Below are 22,526 nucleotides of genomic sequence, written 5' to 3' on the forward strand. Positions count from 1 at the left end.
ATCACAATTGTCTCAAAGCACTATTTATTCCTTCAAGTGAAGTAAGAAGGCGAATAGAACTCCTTATAAAAAGCCTGCAGTGAGAACGACAGTGGCAGTAAATTAGCCAGCACTGAGTGCGTTTACATGTACTCAATAATCTGGTCATAATCAGATTTCTGCAGTTATCTGATTATTCAAATGGTCATGTAAACAGCACGTTCAGATTTCTTAGATCGGAGTAAGGACTAGAAATCTGATTAAGAAATCTGATAAAGAGAGCTGGATTTTAGCTCAGTAATCAGATTTCTCAGTGCATGTGAACTCTTACTCTGATTTCTTTCGGATTTCTCAGTCTGAGCATGTGCGAAACAGACTGTGGTACTGTTAAAAAAGCGTGAACACCTAAGCAAAACACCTTTGGAGTGGCGCTGAAACCAAACATGAAATAAAGGATTTAAATATTCTTCATCTTCTAGATGATGTATGTTCATATTTTCAGCTAAAATGTAGCGATGATTTAAAAAAAAAAAACAAAAAAAAAACAACATCATCATGAAGTTTGAGTTATACGTCACGTTTATGTCACGTCTTCTTCTGTGAGTTTATTGGCTGGTTGTAAAGCAGAAATCCGATTACTGTCTGACTCATGTAGACCCGGAGTGTCCCCATCATGTGATTACTTAAGTGCATGTAAATGTGTTGGTCAGATTACTGACAAAATCTGATTTTCTGCAATCATCAGACTATTAAGTGCATGTAAACGCACTCACTGTTAGACTAAGGGTTGTGGACAGGTGTTTCTGAGGAACGTAGGATGATGCATTTTAATCTGCCTCAAACATCTGGAGGGTGGAGCTGCTTTTATTTACTCCCTGAAGCTGAGAATGTTTTGTACTAAACTCTGGAAGACCAGCTCAGTGTCAAAACTATTAACAGGCTCTGAGGGAACCCTTTACACAACTCTTTATTGCCACTGCCGTTCTCACGGCAGGTTTTTTTTATAAGGAGCTCTATCAGAGTAATCTACATTTTATCTAGATCTGTGTATTTTAATGGCTTGTGTAATGCTAATCAAGTAATAGAACATGAGAAGGATTCATTATAACATAGGTTCTCCAGTGTTCTACTGCATTTTTACAGCAAATCCGCAAAATAAAGAAAAAACTGACACAAACACTGAAAAATCCCCAAACACTGAATCAAATCGTCACTGTTCAAAGAAAAATATGATGAAAAAATATGAAAAAATCTCCATCTACATTGTTTGAACACAGCAGCTGCCCTTTACTTTGTGAGCAAATTTAATGATGAATGGACCAATAGAAATGCTCCAAAATATTATTATTATTTTTTTTTTTTGGACAGCAACAAAATATTGGCAATTCCTTTCACCAACTAAAGTAGTAGCTTTTTGCCTTTTGGACACTGTCACAATCAGGTCCAGCTCAGCTTTTACAGTTTTCGCCAGATGAACCTGAATGTGGTCTGGAAAGCATTTCACATCCTGTTTGCTGAACTTTATTCTGTTCTTTTCTGGCTAATTCCAGTTTGTTTAGTTGCCGACTGATAAAAGCTCACTTAGGATCAACGACAGGTATGAAATATAATGTAGTCCTGCGATCACTCTCTTATATCATCATATAGAAGTTATCTAATGTATTTATTTAGTTTCTGTTTTTGTCTGCACTACAAACAGCTGCAGCGTAAAGAGTAGTTTACTTAGCAATCGTTACTCAGCAGAATAATACAGTTGAAAATGGGTAGAACAGTTCTCAACCAATCAGATTGTACCATTGGAACTAAGTATAAATAGCTTTATAGAACAGGGGTGCACAACTCCGGTCCTGGAGGGCCGGTGTCCGGCACAGTTTGGTGATTTACCTGCTCAACCACACCTGATTACACTCATCTGTTAATTGGTAGGTTTAATTGGTGTGTTTGAGTAGGGAAACCTCAAAACTGTGCTGGACACCGGCCCTCCAGGACCGGAGTTGTGCACCCCTGTTATGGAACAACATTAAGCTCCAGTTAGCTCCAGTGTTAGGGCAAGCATAGCAACAGTAACCAAGCAAGGTGGGTTTTGCCAGAATTCTGCAAATGGTCAGCTGGAATCATTAAAAAAAATAAAAATAAATAAACGTTTCATCTAGGAAAGCTTATAAGAAACCTGAGAGACTCATTACAGGGTTAGAGAAAGGAGCTGTTACTCCGCCTGTACAGCAAAGTTGTCAAACTGAGCCAGCTGGAATGAGCTCGTGCCTATAGCCGCCCATCCGTGTTCAGGCACCAAGCCTACCGCGTTCTTCCACAGCACATGGCCGTTGAGTTCTCCAAAGGCATTATTACCCTGCAAAGAGAGAACAAAACATTATCAATCTATTCTAATTTTCAAACTAAGCTTTATTACTGGGGGTGTAAAAATACAAATCTTTAGGAAACAATTCAAAACACTACAGAATCTAAAATTCTACCCTGATTCAATATGATTTAATTATTTCAGCACAATTCATTTTTACTGAATAAACAAATCTGACGAGGAACCACAGTCATATGCAAAAGTGCGAACACAGCCGGTCAAATATGTTTTTGTTGATTTCCTAACTGAAAATAAGTTAACAAATCTTCTACATGAAGCAAAATTAAATAGGGATTTTGTTTCTACAAATTTCAGTGCACAATTTATTTATTTGATATTTAAAATATTGGAAAAAAATAAAACAAAATAATTTTTGCACAAGCCAAATTGTTCCTTTTTTTTCCCTCAGCAAATAAACAGTAATTGTGTGTGTGTGTGTGTGTGTGTGTGTGTGTGTTCTCTGTAGAACTGTATTTACACGGTTATGGAATACATAGACAGTTAGAACAATAAAATACACCAAACTTTTGGATTTTTACATTTGAAAATAAGCATTTTATTTTGGCCTATGACTTTATTGAAAAATAACTGCTCCACAGCCCAGTGCTGGGAGGATTTATACCAGCCTTGGCATTGGACATCCCATTGGTCAATGCTTTTCTCTTGTGAATATACAAGCTGTGTGCGCAATCGGACACACATGCAGCTCAAAGCAGCTGAATTAATCATTAGAAAGGCTGTCCAGGCATTTTTGGACATACTGTACAAATACTGATAGTGTACAAATATTACACAAACCTTTACAGACAGTGTCAACGTGTGCCAGACATTCGCTCTGGTTCCTGACTGTCCCTCAGCCAGAACACTTTGCCCACCTTTGAGATTAGATCAAAAGTAATGATTAATCCAACTGTTCAGGTTGAAGTACTCAGTGTATTCCACTGTAAAGCAAAAGTTATTTCTAAGATGATTATATGTGTTTACTTTATTGCACAGAACATGAAGTGATAGACTCTCCACTCTAAGGTCCAATCGCATTTCTCATTTCTACCCCTACCCCTTGTTTTCGAATGTCACCTTACCCCTTGGAACTGAGTTACAAGGGGTAGTGGTTGAAATCTTCCCTACGAAATGGGACCCTCAAATACAAAAGAACATTACTTCATTAACAGCTACTGGCGCTGCTCTGTAGGCGACCCTGCCACTCTGCAGTGGTAGCAGAGGAGGGTTAATATGACTTCAGAGAAGGGGAGGCAATTATTTATCATTACCCAACACTAATTCGTCTGTGATTCAAAGCTGAAGTCAGCTATTCACCAGCTTCTTCTTCGAATTTTCATAAAAAAAAAATAAATAAATAAATAAATCACTAGCAGTTAGCTAGCCAGGTATATATCCCATACCAACTTAAATGGTGCAGCATTTCTGATGCCTTAGGCGCCAACAAATCAACATGAACATATCTAAGCTGTATTCATTAAAGAAAGTAAAGAAACTCCTGTTCTCATGCTTACTGAGATCATTGGTGACTTTATATGTGCCATCTGCGAACACCCAGAAGAAGATTCCTCTGGCACTCCTGACAGAGCCTCCTCCTTTATCCACTCTCGCTGCCACAAACACACCTCCGCTGTGTTCCTCCTCCATGTACACGTCACACGAGACCGTCACATTCTGCCTGGAAAAAATAAAGAACATCGGAACATCACAGGCTTCTTTAAAGGAATAGTTGGGCAAAAAAAATCAAATTTACACAATTTTCCACTTGTACCAGATGCAGTCAGTAGTTGAGAACTGGAGTTATGAGGCTAACAAACAACACAATTTAATAGTCATCCAAATAGGCCCAAATTGTTTCTGCAAAAATACATAATCAAAACTTTTTTCAACCTGCTGATACCGCATTAGGGTCTTCATTAAGCTCACACACGACTGTAGATGTAGTTTAGAGCTATATAAATAATCAAAATCACTACAGGCAGCCATTTCAAACAACCTTTCCATGTAATAACTTTCTGTGAGGGGGCTTTTACAGGCATTAAACTCAGTCTGGTTCCTATCACCATCATTGTGAAAAATTCTGACTCGGTAAATCTCTCTAGAATGGAAGATTTCACATCAAACCACTCTGACTGACTCTTTTAACATCTTAAATTATTTATTTATGTAGAAATTGTGTAGAAAAATCTATTATGTATAAATGTATTATGAGGTGTAGTAATACACATTCTTTTATACTCCTAATGCAATTATTTCGGAAAATTTCAGAAAATGTTCAAGCGATGGAAGAGGGGACCACAAAGGTAGCTTTAGTACAGGGCCTAGAAATCTGTAGAACATCTCAAAGGACACCAAAATTCAGAACTGCCTTATTATCAGAGTAAAAGTAAGGCTTATCCACCCACAGCAGACCAAACAAGGCAGCTCAGTAAAGCAGACTCTTCAGTGCAATCAGAACTCCTCAGAGCTCTCAGTACACACCACTTATAATCCCCGATGACGCTGATGGTTTGATCAGCATCCGCCACCCAAGTGATTGGCCGCTGAGTGACCACCTGCCGCAGTGTGTAAACATGAGGGCCAGGGTCTGTCTGGTTGATGAAGTATTCAAACACACCAGTCTGATCAGCGAAGTCTGGAGCCTCGGAGAAGTTTGGGTGCTCTTTAGGAAACAGAAAAAAAAGGTTATTTATTGGTGTTATTACATCACAATCTGTTCACAATTAGTCCAAACCATGTGGGGGATTCAGTTATTGTGTAAAAACAGGTGTTCACATACAAAATATAAACAAGCCAAAATGAAAAGATGTCAATACTTACGGACGTTGAAATCGTCTTTATAAATTTTAGGGAAGGGAGAGGACGGAGGAGGCTCCGGATAACTCCCCTTTAGCCCTGTAGTTATGGTGGTCACTGTATAAACTTCGTCAACATCAAGGTCCAGGGTGAATGAGCCATTAGTCACCTACATATTTTCAGATTCCATACAGATATACCACAGTATAATGCCTGTTATGTTCAATGCTTAAAACATTAGCTGACATTGAGGGTGGGCAAAATGACAAACATATACTTGAAGATAGTTGGTAAACAATATGATAAACAATATACATTGTGATATTTCATTTATATGAAGTATGATAAGAACTGGGGCCGTATGATTAATTCTATTGCTGCTGTTTTCGCGATATGAGTTTTCTTATCGTCAAGAACTGTGAAGACACAGAGCTTATAACATTACATTTGTGCAGCACCAGAGTGACGTAATTAGGTAGCACTGGGGTTTTGTCGACTATTATAGCAACTGTGGCTTTCCTAAGAGGTTTTGAACCCCAGCAACCTGTAGAGCAAATGATTTAACCACTCTGCTATAAAGCCAGTTACAAACCTCATTTACACACATCTCAAAAGCTGCATCCTTCATCCATCCTTACCTAACCAACCTAAAGTCCCTCCAATGAGATGACTACTCTCACTCTCAGTTTTGTGTGAAGCAGCAATAACTACTGTTACAACAAATCTGCATCACTATAAGGAGCTTTTGTAAAATAATTAAATATATATTTATCAGTTTTTGTAGGCTTTTATAGAAAATAACATACAAACCCAATTCTAAAAAAGTTCGGACAGTACATGAAGTGCTAATAAAAACAGAAAGCAGTGATTAGAAAATTCTGTATTACACTGAAAATGGAACAAAACCACAAACTTTGATGTTTTACCTTATGAACTTCACTCGTTTTCCTAAATATACACTCCTTCCACATATGATGCCTGCAACATGTGCTGAAAAAACTGGAACAGAAGCATGTTTACACCTTTCCTTTTAACAACACTTAATAATCATCTGGGGACTGAAGACACAAACTGACCCAGTTTTGAAAGCAGAATTTGTCGTTATGCAAGTCAGCTTTGCAACCATATAGAGCTGTTATTGCTGTATTTTGAGCTTTATAATGCACCAGATGCTTTTAATTGGAGAAAGTTCTGGACTGCAGGCAGGTCAGTTTATCACCTGCACTCTCTGATTGCACAGCCATGCTGCTGTAACAAGTGCAGAATAAGGCTTGGTGTTGTCATGATGAAATAATGGACCTCTCTGCAAAAGACGCCATCTAAAGGCAGCATATGTTGCTCCAAACTGTGTTCAGTGTTAATGGTGCTTTCATAGATGTGCAAGTTACCCACTAATACCCTCCACACAGATGCTGACTTTTGAACTTTACACTTTTCTTCTTTGGCCCAGAGAAAACAATGAACGTTGTCTCTAAAATACTGGATTTTTTGCTGATAAATTTTTGGCAAAGTGGCGAGCCTCCCTTCCCATTCTCTGGATGCTTCTTTTATATGTGAGCGCGATTGCATCACCTGTTTAAGATTTACCTTTTTACAATGTTCATAGCTTTAAACTGCTCCTGTCTCAACTTTTCTGGAACATGCTGCAGGCATCAATTTCAGAATGAGCATGTGTTTACAAAAAACAATGAAGTTAATAAGATACAACATTTCACATCCTGTCTTTAAATTGTATTTGAACAAAAAACAGTACAAAGTAGATTTATGAATCCCTACTTCCTGCTTTATTTGCCTTTTGTGTATTGGCCCAACTTTTTTTTGGAATTGGGCTTGTAGTTTGTCAAATTTTACGAACTGTGTATATGGAAAGTGAATGCTGACTTTTCATAACAGCCTTAAAGTGCCAAAAACTGCTAACAGTTGTGATGTAAGTAGCAGGTAGTATTTTATTTTTAACTTGTGCACTTTGCACAATAATGAAAGGGACCTTCGTAATGTTGTACTTACTGACATTTGCCAATATGTTTGTCAGATGTCTAATTATCTAGAATTATCTACATACATAAATAAATAAATAAAAACTCTGGGGTTGCATGTGTTGCACACTGCTTTCATCATAATGTATTACTTCTCATATTGCCATAAGATATCCAACAGCTTCATTAAGCATAGCATTTTATGTCTATGTTGTACAGCCTTAGATGGAACAGACAAAAAGCACAGTAAACTAGTACAGCCACATTTTTAAAATGGTATTAATGTTCTGAGATACCCACAATATGCCCAAAAAACTTAGTGTAATGTAGTTTATCATGATAACATCTACAATAACTACAATAAACCTACAGAATTGTAAGTATTTTCCCCAAAACATCAACTATACTCATTCAAGCTTGTAGCTGGCCTGGGGTTTCACTGTGTATTAACATGTGTATGTTAAGAATTACTGGGGTAACTTACCTTTATGGGAGTGAGTTTTTGGAAGTAGACTGGCTTTTTCATTTTGAAATCAAACTTTGAATGCCATACTTGCAGCTCACCGATTGAGGCCTGTAATGAGGATAATGCTCTGTAAAGACTGTGGGTCTGTAATCATTAACTTACAGAGCAGTCTTAACCTCAGCAGTACTTACGAAAGATCCCTTCAAACAGAATGTAGCTTTCTGGGCTGTGACGTTATAGGGAAGCAAAGGAGGCCGTATGCATACAGAGTGATCATGAGTCTGTAAAAGAACAAGTGTGGATGCAGCAAGTCACAAAAGAAAGTGCTACATTATGCAAAATCATCAGTGGTGAAACTGGATAATCAAAGCTTACCATGGTTTCAATGACTATGGTCAGATTTCCCTTTTGGTCAGTCAAAGCAACATAACTCCCTCCGTGTGTTAGGTGGCCGACAGTCTGCAGGTATTTCCAGCCAGGCTGAGTGAACTGTGTGGTATGGGCTAGAAGATAAGATTTTACTCATCAGAGCAAGACAGGGGAGAGCAGGGCACAAACTAACGCTGGGTAAAACATTAAATTCCTATTTTATGTAGTTAAACATGTAATATGTGCTTTAAATTTGAAGTGTTATTGATTATCGAGCTTTGTGTATAAGTCAGAATTCCCATCTGTATTATATTATTCACCCTCTTGGTGGCTGTAATAGAGCGACAGCTTCAACTCTTCTGGGAAGCTTTCCGCAAGATTTTGGAGAGTGTCTGTGGGAATTTCTGCCCATTAATCCAGAAGAGAATTTGTGAGGTCAGACACTGGTGTTGGACTAGAGGGCCTGGCTCGCAATCTGCGGTCTAGTACATCCCAAAGGTGATGGGGTTGAGGTCAAGGCTCTGTGTGGGCCAGTCAAGTTCTTCCACAACAAACTCACCCAGCCAGGCCTTTATGGACCTTGCTTTGTGCTCTGGGGCTCAGTCATGCTGGAACAGAAATGGTTCTTCCCCAAACTGTTCACACAAAGTTGGAAGAATACAAAAATGTCTTGGTGCTGAAGCATTAAGATTTCCTTTCGCTTGAACTAAGGGTTCTAGGCCGACCCTGAAAAACAGCCCCATAGCATCATCCCTCCTCCACCAAACTTTACACATGGCACAGTGCAGTCAGGCAGGTAATGTTCCCCTGGCATTCACCCAGAGTCACTGAAAGTCAAAAAACTGTCACTTTCACCAATCATATTTATTTTAATGGAGAAATGTTATGTATTTAGGTTAGAAAACTTAGCTGCAACAAACAATACAGAATAATATCATATTATTTGTGTTTTGCATTGATTAACCATATGTCTAAGGCTGTGAGGATTAGCTGACACTGTTGCTAAGTCATTGGCAATGTTGCTTAGGGAAAAAGTATAAAATACTTAAAACCAAAAGCACTTTATCACTTCATAATGTTCATATGATACTCAGGGGCTGTGTTTGAAATAGTATACAGTGTACTGTATACTGCATACTGCATCAGTATATACTGAATACTACATACAGCTCTTCATCAGTAGGATACTGTATAGTATCCAGTATGCGACTGGTCAATCAGACCAATTCAAGACCCAGCCAATTTTCCTCAGCCCTCAAATCACTGCTTCGCAACCGCTGCTATCCACTTTTCAGCATGTATGTGTATATTTTGGATTCAGAGATGTGCCTGCGTGACTTTTAAAAGATACCCCATACAACGACAGAGGGCAGGACATTGTTTTCTGACCGTCTTCAAAGCTACAAATAAACTTAAAAAGTGTCAGCTTTGGGTTCATCTGTGTGGTAAACTTGTGTGATTTTCAAATTTTCTCCATTTGTGAGTCATTTCATTTTCATTACACTCGTAGCTGGTAATATGAGCTAGTCTGACTGAATAATAAGCTGTGTGGCTCCACATGGGAGCCTGAAAAGCCGATGTTGACCAAATCGTCAGGCTGAGTTACTGTTTTATCCACGTTACAAAGAAAGTTAACTTTTAAATAGACAAAGTAAGCAAACCCACCTCAAGACCAGCAGAGAGAGCTGGTGTGGCTTCAGTGCGGCAGTGAATGCAGCAGCATTCGGTCAAATTTCTTTCAGTTTGCATAAAAGAAAGGCCGAATCTAGAGCTTTTAAAAATATCCAGGCGGTTACTTATGTCAGTGGTTATGTCCTCCTGGAACATCCAAGTTGCATTTTGGGATGCAGTATGTCACAGATAGCTCTGGCAGGGTACTGGAAAATTGCCGGAGCAGTACCTCATCCGTGCATCTTTGGCGTACTGGAAAAATTCACGTTGGTCAAATACTGCATAGTACTTGCTACTTTTGTCCAGAGTCAGTACACAAGCAAGATGTAGTAGGCTACTTCAAACACAGCCATGGTCATTCTGACAGACTGCAATACACCACAGGAAGTGTAGGGGGCAATGTGGCTTCTATTAACTAAAAAAAACTGCTTGTTGCACTTTGTGAGGCAGGCAAAGGCAGAGGAAATCATAAAAGATAAAAGAAAATAAAGGCCTAATTAATTGATTACTCAGATAATATGCTAGGCTATGTCTAAAAGTGTCCAAACACCCTTTCTTTAGCCAAGTTAGCTTCTTTAAGGTCATTCTTTGCTGACACTTCAATTGCACATACAACATGTATAATCTCCATAGAAAAGCACTGACTAATAGAATAGGACACTCTGGAAGAGATGAGTCTAAGGTCATCATGCCCAACACAAAGCATCAACTAGAGGGGTATAAAGTTCCGAGCACTGGGCTGAGGAGCAGTGGAGCTGCATTCTCTAAAACCTTTGGGATGAGCTGGCGAGATCCAGAACTGATCTTCCAACATCAGTACCTCACCTCACTAATGCTCTTATGGCTGAATGCAATCAAATCATCACAGCGATGTTCCAACATCTAGTGTAAAGTCTTCTCAGAAGGCTGTTTGCTGTTACTGACTGCAGGAAAATGTTAGTCACAGACCTAAATGTGTCAAATACATGACTTGTATTACCAGTTATCCAAATGGGGGACTCCACAACGTAATTTCCGCTCCATGGCTCCTGAGCAGTCATCAACCCATCTCTTCCAAACGGAAGTTCCTGATAGTAACTGGCGACCAGGTTCCAGGAAATAGTGCTACAAAAGATACAAATACATTCAATCAATGTACCAATCAACTCCTCAAATCAAATGCGTATGATATTACATGCTCCTGTATTATGGGATGAAATGAACAGATGTTCTCGACAAAAACGAGAAAGTTCTCCTACGCAGACATCTGGCCATTGACGTAGTTCTGGTTGAGAATTCGTGCCCAGCAGCCTCCTCCCACATCATCATTGAAGGTGCTGTAGTCTTCAGAAGACCACAGCTGCTTCCCTGTCTTCAGCGCTTCTGATACTGTGGTGGTTCCTGGGTAGTGAGCTCTGTAAGACAGTTCAGAGAAACTTTTTTTTAAGCACTGCACCTTCAGGCAACTTTCAAAAAACACTGCTTTCAAACACACTGACTAACTGCTGAATACCGTGCACTGCTGTAATTGATGTATATTAACAATACTGAATTTCTGTCACTTTCAGTTAAAAAATAGTTTTATGTATATTCCTATGTACATACTGACGCTGTCCAAAGAAAACCATGTATCTCTATTTTTGTCGACTGTTATTTTTCTACATCATTTCAACACACCCGCTGCCCTTTATGGTGGGTGAAAATTTCATGATGATTGGACAAACAGAAATGCTTCAAAAACCACTTTGAATAAAACCTCTTCATATTAACTTACATTTAAAGGTAAGAGCGTTTTTGCTCTCTCCTGTAAACTTACTATTTTGGAGATACTTGTTTTTCTTTGGACAATGATAATATGCAAAAGGATCTTGAATGTAATTTTTAGTCTTATTCCCACCTGTTATTATTTTTTAATTTTTATTATACTCTTTGTTATTATTCTCATCATAAGCTTTTACTTTGGGAGTCACAATCTTTATGCTATTCTATTCCTGACAGTTCCAATTCTAAAATCATATATTTATATATACACACACACACACACACACACACATGATACACACACATATACCAAACACACAGACGCTTTCTAAGCCGCTTATCCTTCTGGGTCGTGGGGGGGTGCTGGAGCCTATCCCAGCGGTCACTAGGCGGAAGGCAGGAAAAATAGGCTCCAGCACCCCCCGGGAGCCAGGAGGATAAGCCAGACAGATAATGTGTGTGTGTGTGTATTATGTCCATTTTGTGTCATGCCTAAAATTAACCCTCAAAAGGGAATACCACAAAATTTCAGAGTGGTTTGGTGTGAAATGCTCTGGTCTAGAGAAACATACCGAGTCAGAATTGTTCACAGTGGTGGTGATAGGAACCAGACGTCCACCTCTAAAAGCTCTCTCACAGAAAGTTACTGTTACTGAAATGGTTAAGAATACACTGCTTGATGCCTGAGATATTATTTTTTTAACAAGGTTATATATATATATATATATATACATATATATATATATATATATATATACATATATATATATATATATATACATATATACATACATACATACATGGTAGATATGTACATGCAGGGCATTGTGATGCAAGGTAGTTTCCAAAGAAAACTCCTTTTTTCAGATTTATCACTAATGATATTGTATCATCATTAACATTACATTAAAACCTGTGTACATTCACGGGTCATTTTGGATAGTAAATAAAATGGCTATGTTTGCCAACCTTTGGTTCCTATCACCAACTGTAAAGAAATCAGAGTCTGTCAGTTTCTTTACACTGAACCATCACATTAAAACACTCTGAATGACTTTTTTGCAACTCAAGGATATGAAGAATCTGAAAAAATCACTGGAATTCCCCTTTAAATGTAAAATCCCTCTAACACACAGCCGCTCATGGTTGTTACTCTATTCTGTTCTTGTATGGTATAGAAACGGGCGTAATCGGAGAGAACAGCGTATCTTACCCCAGAACATCCACAGCTTCACTGAGCTCTCGGTCCTGAAGCACAAACAGGGTTATGGGTTCCCAGAGGTTGTCACTGGCGATGATTTTGACCCTCTCCAGACCACTCTTATCCAGAGTGTATCGCAGGAGCTATCAGCACACAGCAGAGATGAGAGAAAAAGTCCATAACACCATAAAGCCTGTTAGTCACAATGTAATAACCTAATACTGTTATCTTCTGTAGCATTTCTTGATGCATGTCTATAAGAACCAGGCCTATATGACTTGAACTAGCATGAAAGAATCATTTAAGCATTTTATGATGGTAAATGTGTCAGTAAATCCTAACAGTATACTCATACACTCTCAGTTTGAAACTGTCTCTGGGGCAGTTCCCTGCTTGTCACTGGGGTGGGACCCTCAAGGGTACATCTCAGTACCTTTAGTCAGGGAACATAACTGAACCATAATCCATTGAAATGATATTTTCTAAGCTGTACTGACTCCACACACCCCGTCTCGTCTCCAGGCTTTTATTTTATTGTTCTGTTTTAAAACATTAGGTTATGTAAATATATACTTTTCTACTGGGAAATCCTGTACTGAGAACACACTTCTGCACTTTTTAATGAACAATTACTGTTTATTTGCTGATTTTCACATATTAGAAAAAATATACAACAAAAAAACAGTGCCTGTGCAAAAGTTATGGCACACTTTATATTATCTTTTTCTTTGTCCAATATATTAAACTCAGCAAATTAACAGAAATTGTGACATATTTAAAGCTGCATTATGTAAGATATTCTGTTTTATAAAAACTGAAAGAAGTAACTACTGAATCAGGAGAAAAAAAAATACAGGCTAAAATATGGTGTGCATGTGCTGCTGTGAGTCACTCTAAAGTCTGCAATAATAATTTAAAAGTCAGAGACGTCGGGTCTGATTTTGATTTTTTTGGACCGTCTTTATGTTTTATGTACATCTTTATGTACGTCACTTGCAGAGTCAAAAAAAGGTCTGGCTCAATGTTTATACATAAGTAAATATACACATTATACTGATGAAGATATGATGACAACAGCAGATAATGCACTTGCATCCTTCACCAAGTTTTGACTGAGTTCTCTTTGAATTCTTTTTTAACACTCTCACAATCATCATATTCATCTGCATTTGCATGCAACTGTATGCAGGACTGGTTTCCACCGTACTTCACTGGCCTCAGCAAAATGCATGTGCATCAGTATTTACAGCATTCAAACACATGCACTGTACAGTTGCTCATTGTACAATATGACTTTTGAGCAGGGCAAACCAGCTGACATAGGTGTTAATTTCATGTAACGGGCACCTGCTTCAATATTCTCAGATCTAACTAGCTTTAGACCGAGCCTACCGCATTCCTGATTTCTGCCTTATGATCTCCCAACATTTTGCACAACATCAGCAAAATAAGACGGCCATATCTGTGTGAAGACTTATGAGATGCTAACTTGCTCTAAGGCTCTCAAGGAGAATCCAACCTACTGCAGTGATATGATAAATGAACTGAATGCAGTATATGCAGTAAAGATATATATGCTTGCATATGCAGTTTACCTTTATGTATTTGCTATCAAAGCTCCTTTCATTCCATATCTGTGAAAAGAATTGTGATTAATTAGTCAATAATAATAAGAAGAAGAAGAAGAAGAAGAAAAAGAAGAAGCAATTCTATAATTACCCCAACATAATCAATATCTAAGTTATGATACTGCTTTGCTCCAGTAATCCAGGATACAACATAAGAAGCAGTAACATCAGGATAATCATAGGGCCAGTTTTCCCCACGTCCAATCCATCCCGGAAACGCCCACGGCAAACCTAGATGACAGCAATACAAAAATATGAAACAAATCAATAAATAATCTTAAGCAGGGGTGTTACACTACACGTATTAATATTTACATTATCGATACGTAAGTTGAGAGAAAGTATACGCTATGATTAGAATGTACTTTGATTTTATTTTGATTTGGGTCAACTAAAGGGCTTTTCTGAGTTAACTTAACTCGAGGGAACAGTAGTTCACCAATGCCCTCCAGCTGAGTGCATTTTAAAAATAGTTGACCAAACCAAATCTTTATATTAAAAAAAAACAATACAACACATTGTGTGTATATTTAAATGTGTCTGTCTGCTAACAAAATCCTGCTCAGTCTTGTTTTAGCAAAATTAATGAAAGGCATTTTTTTTACTTTTGTACTAACAGCACAGCACAATATACGATATCATATTGTGAAACTGTGCATCATTACATCCTTAAAGTCAACCTGAAATCAAAATGTACTTTTTTTACCTTGTTAGTTCATGCCCCTGGTCACATTAAGCACAATTCATCATATCTTATCTTTTTAAAGACATGCACACCCTGTGTAGTTCACTACGTAGTGCATGAAATAACATTTTCTATATCCAAATGGAGCATTAGAAAAGGAATTTCCCAACAGAAAGGCATTTGTAGCTGCATGATCCCTATCCAACATTGCACCAGCGAACAGGGAAAAATAACATTAGCTCATATGTAGTAATGAGGTCTAGCACCACTTAGTGCCCTGGAGGGCACCAACAGGCTTGAGGCAGCTTAGGGCAGAGCTACAATTTCTCTCCTGCCTCAGGTGTCTGTGATTCTTCTCATAGTAAAGAACACCTGGGTCTTATTTCGGAAAGGAGCTCAGGCACTGTTAAAAAAGGAAGACCAAACAGCCACGAGAGGGAGAGATCACAAAGCCAAAAAGAGCCAAAGGTGAGAGATAGTGAGAGTGAGAGAGAGAGTGACAGAGACAGACAGAGTGAGAGAGACAGAGTGAGAGTGAGAGAGAGCTAACATACAGCACGCAGCCACTGAACCAGACTGATTCACACAGCACGCAGGTTTTGGTTTGAATGTTAGAGCAACTGAAAAGTCTAAGCCTCAAAGAAAGTTTACGTTTGCTTTTGTTATCTGCAGGAAAGATGAGTCCAAAGTGTGATTATTAAAAAGAATCAATGTACTTTTTTTACCTTGTTAGTTCATCCCCTGGTCACATTAAGCACAATTCATCATATCTGACATATATGACATGCGCACCCTGTGTAGTTCACTACGTAGTGCATGAAATAACATTTTCTATATCCAAATGGTGCATTACTTGTCCAACAGAAAGACATTTGTATTTAGGCAAAGCTGCATGATCACTATCCAACATTACATGCACTTAATAATCTGACAGAAAATCCGTTTTTGTCAGTAATCCGATCAACCTGTTTACATGCACTTGAGTAATCAGATAAAGGGGAAACTCCAGGTCAACATGAGTCAGACAGTAATCAGATTTCTGCTATGTAACCAGCCAATAAACTCACAGTAGAAGACGTGACGTAAACGAAATATAAAACTCAAACTTTCTGCTGTGGATTTTTTTTAAAGCATTGCGCCACTTTACCTGAAAATATGAACATACATCATCTAGAAGATGAAGAATATTTACATCCTTCATTTCATCAAGTATAGTTGGTTTCAGCGTTGCTTTAAAAGTGTTTTGCTGTGTCTCACGGCAACGCAGCTCGCTTATTTCTGGTACCGCGGTCTGTTTTTGCACATGCTCAGACTGAAAAATCCAAAAGAAATCAGAGTAATAGTACACATGCACTGAGGAATCTGATTACTAAACTAAAATCCAGCTGTTTACATGACCATTTGAACAATCGGATAACTGCAGAAATCTAGAATCCAGAAATTATGATCGGATTATTCAGTGCATGTAAACACAGTCAATGCATTCAACACTTCTGCCTGCGTGTGCTTTGATTCATACAACCGAGTGTGTTATACCATGTTTCATGCTCCCTCCCACCAGCCACCATGCTCAGTGAACACTAGCTCGGAGGCGGTCCCTGATACAGTAATTCACTCACAAATACGTTATAAATACGGAAAGAAAATGTGCTTCATGTTGACTTTAAAGGGCAATTCTGCCAACTTTCCTACACAATTAAGTCATTAAAAGTGGTTTGGTGTTAAATGTGCCATTCTAGTCAAGCTTACTCAGATTCGTTCATAGTAGTGGTGATAGGAACCAGACATCTGAAGAGTGTAATGCCTCTAAAAGCTCTCTCACAGAAAGTTATTATGAAATGGTTATGAATATGCTGACTGAGACTCAAGATAGTTTTACAACAGATGTTCTAAAGTTAAAAAAACAAACAAACAAATATTTTTTTTCTTGAATTTGCCACTATTTTATCCTAAACACTACATATAAAAACTCAGAAGAAACTTGTAGGTTGACTGGTCATTTTGGAAAGTAAATAAAATGGTTATATTTGTGCTGTAGACACCACCACCACTGGTTCCCATCACCACCACTGTAAAGAAATCTGAGTTTCTCTAGAGCATTTCTCATCAAACCTCTCCGAATGGCTTTGTTTACATATTAACTATTGAATTTTGCAGAACATTTAAAAAAATGGTGGAATTCCCTTCAAATCTCAGGCCATATGTAGATATAAAAGTATGTTTCCCTTTATTAAGAATATAAATGTTGGACACCTATAAGCGTGATGTTCGGGTTCCTCTTCTTGGCCTCTCTCATCAGCCACCACTCATATCCCCTGAAATAGTTCTCATCGTTCTCATAGTGCATGTGAGAGGGCTCTGTACCATCTGCAGGGAAACCAGCACAACATATTACAGCTGTAATTTAACATCTTTCATAGACTGATTACTAATCATATAGCATTCGCCTTCAGAGGCATCTTCAAACAATCTGAGTAATGATACGACCGTTTGATCAGCCTTCAGTGGAAACGTACCTGTCGTCTGGGCATCTCCTCCAATTTCAACTTTTAGAATTTGCAGAGAAGCTCCAAAGTTGGGCTAAAATAAACATCAACAAAAATATTACGTATTACATAACTGACATATACCACGTCTTCATGCAATCTAATTCACACACTTCTCTGTGGACTTACCTTAAAAAGGTAATCCAGAATCTGACTCCTGTACGGTTCTGCATAATTAACAAGCAGACGGGATGTTGCCTGGAAGGGAGCATATTTGAAACAATAAGTATTGTCATTTGGCTTAGAGCAATATTTGTCAAGTCTGTGCAGTGCATACATTTGTGTTTTCCTGCTTTAACTCTGCTAAATAATCTAATCAGCTTATTCGCACAATTTTCATATCGCAAGAGCTGCAATTTTTATTATAGCTTACATTATGAACAACGTTGTGTTAGCAATATTTAAGTGGGGAAATCTAATCTTTAATCAAATAATATGAAGCTTGTGGAATGCCAGTAGATGACTTCAGCCAATCAGAAGCAACCAAACACCCATGTGCTGTAACATCACAGCTACCTGCCAGTCTGGTTCAGCAGGTATCCTTAAGAAAAAGTCTTCTTAATTCAATGTAATAATGCCTAATGTAGACGTAAACACAGCCACCAATAAAACAGGATCAGGCCGAAAAACACTGTGCACTGAGCTCCTCACAGAACTGCAGTGAAAGTTCTGATTACATCCAGCATTGTGGTCCAACTAGGATCTTATAGGCTACAGTGCACAAAAAAAAGAAAAAAGAAATACCCCACCACACCCACCCCGATGTAATTTGCTTGTTTACTCTTTCTTAGGTCATATCTCAGACAAGATGATGCACTAAATCCTAAATGTTTACATTAAACTACCTATTTAAAGGTTATAAATAATGAACATATGACGTTGCATAGGGAGGTAAACAGACATCAGTGTAGTGTTTGCACAGTGTTGATTTCTGTCATGGTTGCTCAATTGTGTCAGTGAGTGCATTTACAGGCACTCAATACTCCGATCACAATCAGATTTCTGCTGTTATCTGATTATTCAAATGGTCTTGTAAACAGCACACTCCGATTTCTTAGATCAGAGTAAGGTCCAGGAATCCGATTAAGAAAATCAGCAATAAGAAGAGCTGGATTTTAGCTCAGTAATCAGATTTCTCAGTGCATGTAAACTCTTACTCTGATACCTTTCGGATTTCTCAGTCTGCATATGTGCGAAAACAGACAGTGGTACCGAAAATAAGCAAGCAGCGTTGCCGTGAGACGCAGCACAACACTTCTGGAGAGACGCTGAAACCAAATACATGCTTGACAAAATGAAGTATGAATGTTCATATTTTCAGGTAAAGTGGTGCGACGTTTTCTTAAAAAATTCTGCAACATGAAGTTTGGGTTTTACTTTATGTTTACATCACGTCTACTTCTGTGAGTTTTTTGGCCGGTTGCAAAGCAGAAATCTGATTACTGTCTGACTCGTGGAGACCTGGACTTTCCCCATTATCTGACTACTCAAGTGCATGTAAACACGTTCATCAGATTACTGAAAAAGTCTGATTTTCTGCAGTTATTGGATTATTAAGTGCATGTAAACGCACTCACTGATTATATGAAGGGCTCAATTAAGATAACGCCATGGGCCTCCCACATAATCAGCAGCGTGACTGCACCCCGCCTCGACCCCACAGCAGTTATGCCACTGATCCAGCATCTATCAGCTGAAGTCTGAAGGCTCCATTCTTCTTATTTTGGAATTGATTTAGTGTCAGATAAAACTAAAGAAGAGAATGGAGTAAAATGAAGAAAGGGAATTATGTAATAACTGTAAATAGATGAAAATGCAACTAAAAAGTAAATTATGGAGTGGGCTTTGAAGAACAAAGCAGGTTACTTTACTCATACTTGAGCATCGAGTATTACAATTTAAAAATATATAAAGTTTAAATCCATCCATAGATTTACTCTGAGTAAATGCACACACAAAAAGAGGGCTCTTCAATGGTTCTTCAGTAAAGAGGATGGTCCTATAAAAACAGCCACACCCATTGCTAACAGGTGGATCAAATTAAGCACATGGCCATGCATCTCGTAGACAAACACTGGCAGTTGTCCTCTGTCACAAGTCAGTTTGTGAAATTTCCGTACTGCTAGATCTGCCTGTCAACTGTAAGTGCTATTATTGTGAAATTGTAGCACCTAGGAGCAACAACAGCTCAGCCACGAAGCGGTAGACCACGCAAACTCACAGAGTGGGGCTGCCGAGTGCTGAAGCACACAGTGCCTATACTCAGGGATGGGGGCAAAGCTAAGTAGTGCGCTACTTTTTGTAGTTAGCTACAATTTTTTGTAGCTAATAGCAGTAGCCGCTACAGTTTTATGAAATGTAGCTAATCACTGTAGCGCCTACAGATTGTTGTGTAGCTATAGCGATAATTTTCACTACAATTTTGCTACAGGCTTCAGGCAAAATGTGAACCACAGAACGCGGTTGCTAACTGGGCTGGTGAGTGGCGGACAGCTCGAACAAACGGTCATGCGCTGCCCCCACGCGCTGATCGCCCTAGTAGGCTTAACCAGAGCCGGTTTATGAGGGGCCTGGCCGCTTCCTATTTCCCCCGTTATATCAAAAACAGGACTGCTAAACAGCAGAGGGCGCCAGTAGAGGGCGCTCAACGGCTAAAAACTAAAAGTTAAAATAGTTTCTAATCACTCTCCCAGAACTTTCCTTTCATTGTAGAAAGTAGAAGGATGTATTTCCCTAAAACTGACCTATATATTTCCTTTTTTTCTACAGCAAACGGGTTTTGGGCAGCAGAATGCTGGCATTACTGCTACTGAGTGCTGATTGGTTGGCGAGCGGAGCAGCTCATTGGTTGTTTGCGCTCACTGACGTCATGAACGTACATGAGGCGCCGTTTTAATCTCCTGTAACTCGAGTTTAAAAGCTCTTAAAAATATAACAGCGGTGTTAAAATCTTTTATGCTGTTCTGTGTTCAGGAAATGAATGCATTCTTTTACATTACAAATGTTTCAGCATTTATAAACTATGATTTTGCTCAAATGCTCCATATCAACCCATTCATTTTGGACTCACTCGGGAGCGCCCTCTAGCGTCTGAGAAAACCGTAAGACATTGCAGAGTGGGAATTCTCCTCTCTACAAGTTCTCTGGCTTGATTTGTTCTCTGTGAGCGGTGTCACTGAATTATGGCCAATCAAAATCGGCCAAGCTCAACCCTCCAATCACCGCTTATTAATTGTTGCCGTCCGCAATTACTGCAGTAATCAGCACCTGTGACGTTCGTACCCAGCGTCAGGACTCCGAGCTCCTCAGAAGTGTCTCAGGGTTTTATGTGATTCAAAAAGCGATGAAACGACACAGCGAGCAGGGAGAGGTTCTCCGCTGACCTCAGTACAGCTGTGGCTCGGCCTTAGACTGAACTGCCCGCTCCGTTTGTCTCTGTGAGAGACGCTGCAGCCCAGAGAACCAGAGTAACTGACTTGAGATGTTCAGGTATGCGGCACACAGGCTATAGGCTAACACACAACATCGCTATGGCAAAAATGTAGCTAGCTGAGAGTTTATGAGCACAATTAACACATTAAGATTGTAAAATGAAAATACTATGTTAAATGTTTTTGCTTGGACTGCTGGTAATGTGGCAACAGGCTGCAGGCTTTAGTCGAGCTCCAGTAGATGCCCAGTTTAGGCTCCAGGCTCCATAGGAGGCTATATTAGAGATTAGATGTGAAATTAAAGCTATATTGTGTTACTCATAACAGACTACAAGCAACATGATAACGTTCACTGTTAACCAGCATATTGAAGGTGTAGTATCATGTAGCAAACATTAAGAAATCAGCAGGTACATCAGACTTTGTCCCATTAACTGTATGAGTAGCTGCCTTTGGTACAGGCAGCCTTTTATAACATCTGTTCAATGTGTGCTTTTACAGTAATCAGTGAGTACAGAGATGCAAAAGAGACAAGCAAAGACAGAGAGAGAGAGAGGAAAATGAAACAAAATCAATTTGAAACTATCGCCTGATTGAATGTAGGTTTAATGCATTTTTTTTAGCTGAAACAAAATATACTAAGATTTCACCAACTGAACACAAATCAAGGAACACATGAAGGACGAAGCAAAACAGAAAGAAAAAAGTAGTTATCAGTAGCAGTTATAAGGCCCTGTAATATATACGCTCAAAAAAAGTGCAAACCAACTGAGAAAAACATACCTTAATACATAAATGAGCGAATATTACTAGTTTCTAACATGCGCATGCGCACTGCAAACCAGCTGACTTTCCTTTCAGTGTTGGAAAGACTGTGACAGACTCTCACCCCTCCACCGCTTAATCCCCCAACACCATCAAATGTCCGTCCTAGTCCAGCCTGATCGTCTACAGAGTAGTTTTCAGCGGAGCAGAACAGAACACAGAGCGAAAACGCCGAGAGGACGCACGGCGCGCTGCCCCCGCTCATTTCTGTGCCTCACAGCACTTCATCACCTGACCGCCAGTTCCGCACTGGGCGGGGTACTACGTCGTAGCCACGCCCACGTCGCACACCATTGGCTGGAAGGAAATGCTGTAAGTATGCAAAATAAATAAATAAATAAATAAAAGAGCGCTGCCGGAAGTTTTATATATATATATATATATATATATATATATATATATATATATATATATGACTGTGGAGTGGGTTCAGTAACTTCCATGTGTGTGTGTGTGTGTGTGTGTGTATATATATATATATATATATGACTGTGGAGTTCATAACGTGTGTGTGTGTGTATATATATATATATATATATATATATATATATATATATATATATATATATATGCTGTTTCCTGTTTGTGTGTTTGCACAGTACTGTATGTGTCAAATTTTGTACACACTTGCTCCTCTGGTGTTTCTTCTGACATGAAGGGTATTAATAGGTAGTTTTTCCTCTTTTGCCGCAGCCTCTACTGTTCTGGGAAGGCTTTACATTAGATGTTGCGACGTTGCTGTTGAGAGCTTCAGCAAGGTCAGACTGTTTTCATCAACTCACTGAAATGTTCCTTTGCACTAATGTAGTTTCCCTAGTTCTGCTATTGGTGTATCAGCTCATTAGTAAGCTCTT

General features: G+C 38.9%; 1 protein-coding gene across 2 annotated transcripts; it reads right to left on the reverse strand.

Moving 5' to 3' along the window:
- Window positions 1-1,318: 1,318 nt before the first annotated feature.
- galcb (galactosylceramidase b) lies at window positions 1,319-21,917 on the reverse strand. 2 transcript variants are annotated; one of them, XM_036593096.1, is made up of 17 exons: window positions 21,737-21,917; window positions 17,546-17,614; window positions 17,387-17,450; window positions 17,124-17,237; window positions 14,277-14,416; window positions 14,153-14,191; window positions 12,570-12,700; window positions 10,855-11,010; window positions 10,596-10,720; window positions 7,952-8,079; window positions 7,768-7,857; window positions 7,595-7,684; window positions 5,159-5,303; window positions 4,820-5,000; window positions 3,853-4,016; window positions 3,137-3,213; window positions 1,319-2,329 (listed from the first exon to the last, which is right to left on the reverse strand). In XM_036593096.1, the coding sequence occupies exons 1-17, from the start codon at window positions 21,875-21,877 to the stop codon at window positions 2,186-2,188; spliced, it is 1,998 nt and encodes a 665-aa protein (XP_036448989.1). In that variant the 5' UTR covers window positions 21,878-21,917; the 3' UTR covers window positions 1,319-2,185. The 2 variants fall into 2 exon arrangements, with proteins under 2 accessions (XP_036448989.1, XP_036448990.1); XM_036593097.1 differs by having other exon boundaries at window positions 21,631-21,742.
- Between the last annotated feature and the right edge of the window lie 609 nt (window positions 21,918-22,526).

This window comes from Colossoma macropomum, unplaced genomic scaffold (assembly GCF_904425465.1).
Source record: "Colossoma macropomum unplaced genomic scaffold, Colossoma_macropomum, whole genome shotgun sequence".
NCBI lineage: Eukaryota > Metazoa > Chordata > Actinopteri > Characiformes > Serrasalmidae > Colossoma > Colossoma macropomum.

Bases quoted from the DNA above. Each gene is read 5' to 3' on its own strand.
- galcb (XM_036593096.1), bottom strand. From the start codon at position 21,877: ATGAGCGGGGGCAGCGCGCCGTGCGTCCTCTCGGCGTTTTCGCTCTGT. The intron at 17,451-17,545 runs GTAAGTCCACAG...TGTTTATTTTAG, and splicing joins TTCTGGATTACCTTTTTAAG to CCCAACTTTGGAGCTTCTCT. The intron at 7,685-7,767 runs GTAAGTACTGCT...TCCTCATTACAG, and splicing joins TCTGTTTGAAGGGATCTTTC to GCCTCAATCGGTGAGCTGCA.